Genomic DNA, 10,181 nt, shown 5'->3' on the forward strand with positions numbered 1-10,181 from the left:
TATACTTGCGTACACACACACAGACTGACAGACACACCCACCCACCCACACCCACACAATCCAGCGGATACATTACGCCCCAGTCACAGCTAAACCCCTAAGGGTCTTATTCCACCTGCCTATATGGAGGCCTCAGAGAGGCGGCGGGGGGGGGGGGGGGGGGGGAGGTATTTGTGGTCCGACCCGACCTGGCTCCGCTCCATCAAACCCTCCATAAACCCTGAGAAGACAAGAGCAGGAAGCAAAAAAAAAAAAAAGGAGCTCAAAGTGTTTTTCTAGGAAAAGTGCAGGGAGCTGGGAATGGAGGGTCCTTTCAGGTCAGACACTAGTGGCTGGCAGCGGGGATGACTGATCGCTCTCACCAGAGAAGAGGAGGACGCAGAGAGAAAAAAGAGGAGAGCCCCACACACCCCCCTATCCTCATCATCATCATCCTCATCCTCCTCCGAGAGGGTGTGGAAGACCGGCCATGCTGAGACGGAGCATGGGAAGCCTGTCGTTGTTCAGTGTTCAAAAAACAAAACAAAACAAAAACAAGGGAACTCGTTGTACCATGTCGGATGGCACCGTGTGCCAGAATACCACTTCTTCTTCCTGCATTACGAGGCCGTTCGAAACTACAGAGGGGATAACACACATATTAGATGTATTCATGAATCATTCAAAGTGACAACTGTTTGCTCTTTGTCTTTTTTTTCCACAGATGTACTTTTTTTAGTTCAAGGGTGCAGCTTTGGGAGGGAGTTGGGTGGGTGCGTGTCTACGGGGATAGAAACAGAGCGCTTTATTGTACTCCATTAATGTATGTGTGAGGCTGAAACAGTGAAACAGTGGGTTTGATTGTGCAGGGATGTTTCTGCACGACGAGAGTGAGGCAGGTATTAGGAGGGGTAGGGGTTGAGGGGGGGGGGGGACCTCCACTCTTTCAAACCCGTTAGACAGCCCCTGTATGTTTCTTGGACGGCGTGCGCAAACCACCATCTACAATCATAACATGCTACCGCTCTCCAGGTCTGGTCTCTTTGTTTGAACAAGTCCGCTGTGGGCTCCGCCGTACGTTCGCAGAGCGCCGAACCCAACGTTGTGCTGGAACAGCTGCATGAAACACAGACAAATCAATGTCAGAGTTAGACGCTGCCACATCTCTCTACTACGCACACACTGACCATTTTCCAAAGGGTATAATAACCTCGTATTTTTTTTTTTTTGGGGAAAGAATTAGCATTGCGAAGTGAGAGGAGATTTTTCTTAGAAATGTGAGTCATGAGTCTCTCTTGATCAATATTGTCTCTCTCCCCCCCCCCCAAATCAAAATGACTCGAGAGCGCCACCTGGTGGCAGACGACAGACAGGCAGGTTGAAGGTTCCCTGATTTTTCTGCTTTTGTCCTCTTTTATCCCTTTGGAACATGAAGGTATTTTGGATTGATTTATTTTTTAATACATCTTGAAAGCTTTTATTGCTTTGTAAATATATACAGTATATATATATATATGTAGGGAAACCAATTCCTCTGTTATCCTCATGAGTGCTCCTACGACCACTTATTATCTTGCACATTTTTGAACAAGGCCGGGGCGGGTAGCGCTTGGCATTGAAGCTCATCTCCTGTGGTGATGTGATAACAAACCCAGAGACCATCAAAGAGATCAAAGACAGATCAGACGGTGTGAACTCTCCTGTCTCTGTAATCTCCTCCGCCGCCTCAGACACCGGTGCCTTCAGCTAACTTCCTCACCCAGCTCACCTCACGCTAAGCCAGAGAGGCTCAAAGGAGAGAGGAATCAAACGTAAGCAGTGAGGAGTACGAGATGAGAGAAAAACAAAGGAAGAGATTAGTAGGGCTGTATTCTTTGAGGCAAAATACTTTATTTTATTTCCCATGAGGATTCGATTATTCCACAGGGTAGAAAACAGTCTGTACTCTTGAAGTAGAATGTGCGTTGACCTGGATGAGTGTCGAATGCCCCAACAGAATAAATATGTGTACACTAAATCATTAGAACACGTTTGACAGGGTATTGTTTTATCTTGGGTTTGTCGGTGCCCGAGTGATTCGTCGAAGAAAGAAAAAATCATTGGACTTGGCAGTGTGTTTTCTGATGAATGTCTCACAGACAGTTATGTGCTTTTTTGTTTTTATCTGTGTGTTTAGCCTTGAGGACTGAACCCTATGATGACCCTCTTCTGAGCTCGCGGAGTGTGGGCATGCCAAGGGTATGATGGCCGTGACATTAGCAAAGGAAACACTTACGTTTCGGAGGCAGGATGATGCAGCATTTGGGATTTGTGGGTAGTATTTGAGGCACAAGAATTCGCGCTGGAACCCACGGTGGTTTATCTTATCGCCATGGTAACACGCTTTTGTTTGGAGGCTCAGCAGAATTTGGAACCCAGAAGCGGTTTCGGAGGGATTTGTGGATTTGAGTGCTGCTCGCATGTAAGGCGAGACACTAGAAATTATTAAGTGTCGGACTTTTAGTCGAAGGGAAGTGGATGTGTGCACTGTTGCACTCCAGTCAAGCGGTAGATCAGTCCTCCCTCCTCTCTTGTGCACCATTTCCTCTGCACTGCAAACACACAACGATTTGAATTTCTCAGAGAGAGAGAGGGAAGGAGAGTTGATTTACAGTGGAATTATGGGAAGGGAAGGCCTCCCACACAGGGTGGCTGGAGGCTCTCACAGGCACTGTGTTCATCATCATGGTTTATGGTCGCTGTAGACCGACTGACTTGTGTTGGAGCTTTAGAAGGGAACTCAAGGCACTGACACATTGTCATCGATATGGGAAAGACCCTGCAACCCTCACAACCTAAATTATGAAGGAAATGACACAGGTGGACAGAGAGAAAGAGAGAAAGAGGGGTAGAGAGAGAGAGAAAGAGGGATGGAGGGAGGGAGGGAAAGAGAGATAGATAGTGTCTGCCAGCTGTAAAGCACCGCTGACCGCACTCTGCTCCGCTGTGAGGTCCCAGTGACCGGGTCCAGCTCTGATCCGCCGGGCCTCAGTGCTGGCGCTGGCCGCGGCCAGCTGAGGAAACATGATACTTAAATCATTCATAATTAGCTCCTTCCCTTTGCTTAATAACACGTGACGACAAATGGGTTCCAAGAAATTTTTCCAAATGGAAACAGTCGGTTTGGGAATGAGAAGCACATGGCTCTGCAGTATATTGTAGTGGTCCCGCCCCCTCTTTCTCTCTCCCTCTCTGTCTATCACAAAATACACACATCCTTTCTCTCCCAGCACAGACGCATGGTCGTCTTACACACACACACACACACACACACACACACACACACACACACACACACACACACACACACACACACACACACACACACACACACACACACACACACCCACACACACGAGTGTTCTCTCTCTGTCACACCCACTCACTGACCTATTCCAACTGGACAGAAGCTATCTTGGAGAAGTATTTCAAAATAAATAGATTTATTTCTTTTGACAAATTCTCTTCACATTACATGTATACTTTACATATTGATGAATACACCACCTACTGTACAATAATGCTCTTAATCAATCTGGTAAATAAATATAGTATGTTGTGCTCTTCAGTTGACATTCATCCGTGTAGAGGAATGGGGGTCAAAATAGTATTTTTTTTCTGGCTGTATGTGTATAAATCATGGTTCTGGCTCAACGTGGACTCAGCCCAGCTTCTCTAGGGCGCCGTACAGGATCTTCAGGTCCTCTCTCATCTGACCCAGGGCGTTCTGGATCTTACTGGGCTGGTCCAGAACCTCCAGGCTGCAGGTGCAGGGGTTGTAGAGGAGAGAGAACGGCCGCTGGATGGAAGAGGAGTAGCGCCTGCAGCACAGAGAGGCACGCGTCTTAATACACAACACTCAGTGGAGTTTACCTAGCACACATCTGAGATACACACGCTGGCGGACTCAGGGGGGGGGGGGGCAGGGGGAGCGACCCCCCCTCCTGGTGCCCCCACGGTTGAAAAACGTCTCGCTTTAGTGCCCTTTTGAGTGGCAAAAATGCCCTTTTGAGTGACGAAAATGTGAGGATGTGCCCTATTGGCTGCCCTTCCAATGGTCTAAACTTGACCATGTGCACTAATGGGGTCCCATGTTGTGCAGTAGGTGCCCTTTTTTTCTTTTCGCACCTGCCCTTCAAACAGCCTGAGTCCGCCACTGGATACACACAGACACAGACACACAGAGAGCTGCTTACATAGACACACAACATGTACCGTCGTCTATCTGTATAGTATAGTATAGTGGATAGTGTACATAGCCTTTATTTATGTAAACCAGCTCCTTCCCTTCTTGTGTTTTTTTTTTCTTTCCTAACACCAGGGGAGCCACCCCTCCTAAATTTCGTTGTTTGGTACCTGTACTGTAGCAATGACAATAAAGACCATTCATTCATTCATTCATTCATTCAACATGTACCGTGCACAGTTACGTTACCTCATCTTTAACTTGGCGTCCTCAAAGCTCTCTGACACAAAGTAAACAGGCTGGTAGGTTTGGTCCTGGTAGGGCTGCAGGGCCGTCTCCTCTGGGTTGAAGGGCTTGTACTCTGGCTCGTTAGAGAGAGCGTACTGGAAGAGAGGTCAGAGAGGGTTATTCATAGACCCAGGAAGTGAGCATAGCATAGCAAGATCGTAGAGAAACCCTACAAAAAAAGAATGTCAAAAAACGTACAATGAGTTCTCCATATGAGGATAGGAGGCCAGCTCCGTAGGCCTTGACTACTCCGTCCTGCTTACAGAGTCCGAACTCCACCGTGAACCAATACAGCTGTGTGGGTAAGGGACAGGGGATGAGCCAACCAACCTCATAGCAGGGCATCAAGCCATTTGATCACATTCTGCAGTATTTTATTTAACCACACGATGGCAGTGCAGGCACAATATTAACAATACAGTATCCAGATTCAATTGAGGCACCCGGTTTTATTATTAAAGCACAAAGGTTGGCTCTCACCGTTGACAGTTTCTCAATGTCCTCATCCGACGCTCCAAGCGATGCGAGACCAATCTCCTGGAATGTATAAAGAATTGTGAGTGCCATGCACATTTGATAAGTTAGTACTGTACAATGACAAATTGAAAAGTAGAGATATTTTTTTACCTGGGAAAACTGGGCAAATTCTTTGTCTGCGAGCATCGGAATATGGCCAAGTAATTCGTGACAGCAATCTCTATGGGAGCGAATAGAACGTGAATAGACTAGTAAATACACACAAGTACACAGATATACTTAAGCAAGATCACACGAGAGGGAGTGCTGTTATACTGAATATCAGCACGGCTGTGATTCGGTCGTAGGTACGAGGCCGCAGGCTGATATTCATTATAACAGCACGACCTCGAGTGTGATATTGCTTTTATACAACAGTTCTACAGCGCAATTTATTAGTTAACAGTAATAAGTGACAACAGATTATGATTTGTTTGTTTATTTAATCATTTATTTTGGCTCCGTCAACAACAAATAGTTCCGCAACTGCACTGTTGCCTAGCAACCTGAACACAAACATCTGCAGGCTACTTTGTATTAATGGTCATTTCGGAGTGATACATATAGTTAAAAGTCCCAGTGCTGTTATACTGTATATCAGCACTCATGGAATGCCTCTTGTCCAATCAAATTACTTGGTCGGAACTAACTGTTGTATAAAGTTCAATAATCATGCTAGATGCTAGAAGCATTAGCTGGGCTTACGGTTCAGGGGAGTGCATGGGTGCTGAGTTGTGGCGGATGTACTGGGTACACTGGAACACGCGGAAGGCCAGGCTGGCCAGGAAGTCTCTGGCGGAGAGCAGACCCGCCGCTGGCCGCAGCTGGAAGCCTGTCTTCTCTGTAGCACACCAGAACACACACACACACACACACACACACACACACACACACACCAGAACACACACACACACACACACACACACACACACACACACACACACACACACCAGAACACACAGACACACACACACACACACACACACACACACACACACAGACACACACCAGAACACACAGACACACACACACACACACACACACACAGACACACACACACACACACACACCAGAACACACACACACACACACACACACACACACACACACACCAGAACACACACACACACACACACACACCAGAACACACACACACACAGGCACACACACACACACACAGACACACACCAGAACACACACACACACACACACACCAGAACACACACACAGACACACACACACACACACAGACACACACCAGAACACACAGACACACACACACACAGACACACACCAGAACACACAGACAGACACACACACACACACACAGACACACACACACACACACACACAGACACACACACACACACACACACACACACACACACCAGAACACACACACACACACACACACACCAGAACACACACACACACACACCAGAACACACACACACACACACACACACCAGAACACACACACACACACACACCAGAACACACAGACACACACACACACACAGACACACACCAGAACACACAGACACACACACACACACCAGAACACACACACACAGACACACACACACCAGAACACACACACACACACACACACCAGAACACACACACACACACACACACCAGAACACACACACACACACACACACACACACACACCAGAACACATACACACACACACACACACCAGAACACACACACACACACACACACACACACCAGAACACACACACACACACACCAGAACACACACACACCAGAACACACACACACACACACACACACACACGACAAACAACACAGCCCTGTCAGACACACTCACAATGGCCACATTCACATGTTCCCTATAGACGACTACACCCCAGCAACTCTGGCCACTGCTATTGTGACATTTATCATACATACATGAAAATAACCAGATGCAGTTATCCAGATTCAGTACCAGGGAAGGGTTTGAAACACAACAACAAAAATGCGATAGCGATAGCATGCGGTTGCTAGGGGGTTTGTGTTTCCCTCAGTCAGTGTTTCATACGATGTGAGGAGGTTGGTCGTGCAGCGAGACAAACCGCCGTCTCTCTCTCTCACCTTCCAGGAAGGCGGAGACGTCCCTGAGCTGGGGGATGCTCTCCTCCCCGTAGCCACACTCCCTCTCCAGCTGCTGGAGACCCTCCAGGAACTGTCTGCACGCCAGGCTGGGGTAGATGCCCCGCAGTGTGTGGTACACCTCTCTCCTGAACGAGACCAGAGTCATTAGCCCCTTTCACACATATACATACAAGCCTTCCCAGTAGATTCCATGCAATTTCCAGGGTCGACGTAAGTGTGAATGGGACTGACCAGGGAAATCCGCTCAGGCAATTACCCTGGTCGAGACCATGTATAATTCCATGCAATTTACAAGGTCGCTGTATGTCTGAATGGACCCTGATTATAGCCTGGTCAGTCTCCTTTCACAGCTGTCCTGCATCCCGCAACCAGCAGGGCAGAGCGCATAAGAACTGCCCCAGACTCAGAATATCGCTACCGCTAAATATAATTCCACAACTGGACACTACTTAATTTCCAATCATAGTGGAGGTATGATACAGTATATGGCAGATATATACATATACGTACAGGTGGAAAGGCTTTTTTTTCAAGTCATTTTTAATGAACTCCCAGCAGAGTCAAAACACGAAATTCTGTGCTCACTACTTTTTCAAGTTGAATATAAACAAAACTATTTAAATGCTGCTATTGTTTGCGAAGTTACAAGATCCTTACATGCCACCATTTTCTTTACATGAACACCATATTCCTGTATTAATCGGAATATGCTCAATATTCCGATTGTGCAAGAGTCATGTAAACACGTACGGAACCCGCTTAAGGCCATATTCCGATTCTGCACCATTCCGATTAAGAACCCTGTTTGAATCGGAATATTGTGACATGTAAACACAAACATTGGAATATTACAATAACCCGAATATTGACCTTAATCGGAATATGGTGTGCATGTAAACACAGTCATTGAGACACCTCAGAGACATTCACATCTCAAAACAGAGACACATTCCTCGCCACCATTTTGGTGCTAGTTAAGTCCAGCACACACATTAGCATTAGCGCCGCACTAGAGCTAACACACAACAGTCGCGTGATCTTAGAATGATAAGGTTCTATCTCCGTTTAGGGCAGTTCAGAGATATTGAGTGTCAACGTTTTTACATTCCATTATGTTTTGTGAGATGGAACCTTTGTATTTTATGAATTACTAACTCAAAAATGGCAACATTTAAAAAATAACACCACACAGGCGTTAATAAACAGATCAGATTATGTAGAAAAACTCAATTTTGACAAAAATGGAGATAGAACCTTATAATTCTAATGTCACGAGTGGCTCTCCCAGGTCCACCAGGAGTGAGGAGAACCCTGACCTAAAGGCACAGGTTACAAGGGAGGCTGGTGGGGGTAGAAATCGGAGGATGTGCTCGTTGTAATGCAGGGAATGGAATGAGGAACGCTGTTTGATACCGCACAGGTTTGATACCATTCCTCATCACAATGAACCCATCCTCTGATTTCGACCTTCACCAGCCTCTCCTGATGTGCGACTATGAATCTCACCATGTAGCCACCTCCTCTGGTGTGTACTCTACTCTTGGTAATGGATCCCCCCTGTAAAACATACAGAAGATGCATTCATTTACTGTCATTTCAACATTGGTTTGTTCAACTGAATGAAACCAATATAAAAATGTGTTTAATGCTTAATAACCATGAGCAATCAACCCACTGTTTGTAATCGAAGGCAAGTTCAGAGATGAAAGACCTTCGTTTTCTGTATTCTGGATCACTGAACCCCTGTGAAAAAGAGATTTAGATATTGATATTCACTCCAACTAAGTCTGTAGATATCGGGCAGTAGCCATTCATTTTGTTTGTCAGTGTCACATAAATGGTTAGGCAACTTAAATAAATGGTTAGGCATGAAAATAAATACTCACAGGATGATCCTGGTCCATATCAGGATCATATTTAGTTATCAACAGGTTGCATTTGTCCAGATCTTTGATTTTCCTAGGAAACCAGGGAACTAAAATATGGGAAGGAAAAAACTTAAATCATATTTAAAAATTAAATAATAAATTAAATAATGTTATAATTTCTGAATATGATTGTATACAATATCAATGATGAAGCGTTACTGTGCTATCAACAACTGCAACAGCGATTACCATGATGATGATAATGATAATAATATTAGTAACAAGAATAATATAAAGAAGAAGAAGAAGAAGAAGATGATGATGATGATGATGATGATGATGAAGATGATGATGATGATGATGATGATGATTATGGTGATGATGATGATGATGAAGACGATGAAGATGATGATGATGGTGATGATGATGATGATGATGATGAGATGAAGAAGAAGAAGAATACATACATATATAATACATTGGTGGTAATAACAATAATAATAACCTTTTTCCTCTGGAATCGTGCGTACATCGTCAGCAACTCTTTGGAGCGACTTTATAAATATGTCGGTGTCAGAGGTATGTACTTCACACTTCATAAAGTACTCCAGATCCGTCACACTGTTTTTGGACTTCTTGCCTGATGGTCTGCTTTCAATGTGCAGCAGCTTGGCTTCAAACGTCTGAAACGCACAATTCTTGATATCAAAATTCAATTCAATATTAAGCTTGTAGGTATAATAACCCATAAATGAACATACATGCATGCTTACCTCCAAAACTTTGCCCGTTTTAAAAAACCCTCCACCCTTGTCATTGCTAAGTGCGAAAATAATGTTTAATGTCATAGTCCCGTCCTTCTCCTCAAACACAAAGTTGTCCCCGTGTCTGGACGGCCCCGGGGAGGCGGAGGAGCCGCTCCGCTTTCTGCCGCTGAACGGGACGGGGGACATCACAGCACCTTCTGTCTTCATCGAAGTTCCTTGCGTGTCGTTGACTCTTCTAGATATTATTTTCAGAGTTGTGTATGCTATGATTTATTTGCTCTAAATGGCTATGAGTATGCTGACCACACACCGAGGCTCTTCAAGGTAGGAGCTATGTTCGAATCTGTGCCATCAGCCGGGAGAATTGTTTATATACCGTGCCACCAGAATTCCTTATGGAAATTAGTTGCGCAA

General features: G+C 45.4%; 2 protein-coding genes across 2 annotated transcripts in view; one reads left to right on the top strand and one right to left on the bottom strand.

Annotated features, from left to right (window-relative positions):
* igf1 (insulin-like growth factor 1) overlaps positions 1-10,181 on the top strand; it is a 184,020-nt gene that overhangs the window by 56,765 nt on the left and 117,074 nt on the right. The gene's annotated exons all lie outside the window — the stretch shown is intronic.
* On the bottom strand, positions 3,457-9,974 carry th2 (tyrosine hydroxylase 2; the record flags this gene model as incomplete). The annotated part of the gene is made up of 12 exons (XM_080537600.1): positions 3,457-3,839; positions 4,454-4,587; positions 4,691-4,786; positions 4,973-5,029; positions 5,120-5,189; positions 5,714-5,849; positions 7,112-7,257; positions 8,639-8,689; positions 8,808-8,875; positions 9,019-9,107; positions 9,506-9,683; positions 9,774-9,974. 12 exons carry the CDS (start codon positions 9,972-9,974, stop codon positions 3,680-3,682), a joined length of 1,386 nt encoding a protein of 461 aa, XP_080393726.1. The 3' UTR covers positions 3,457-3,679.

This window comes from Nansenia antarctica, assembly GCF_963989245.1.
Source record: "Nansenia antarctica genome assembly, chromosome: 8".
In the NCBI taxonomy this organism is placed as follows: domain Eukaryota; kingdom Metazoa; phylum Chordata; class Actinopteri; order Argentiniformes; family Microstomatidae; genus Nansenia; species Nansenia antarctica.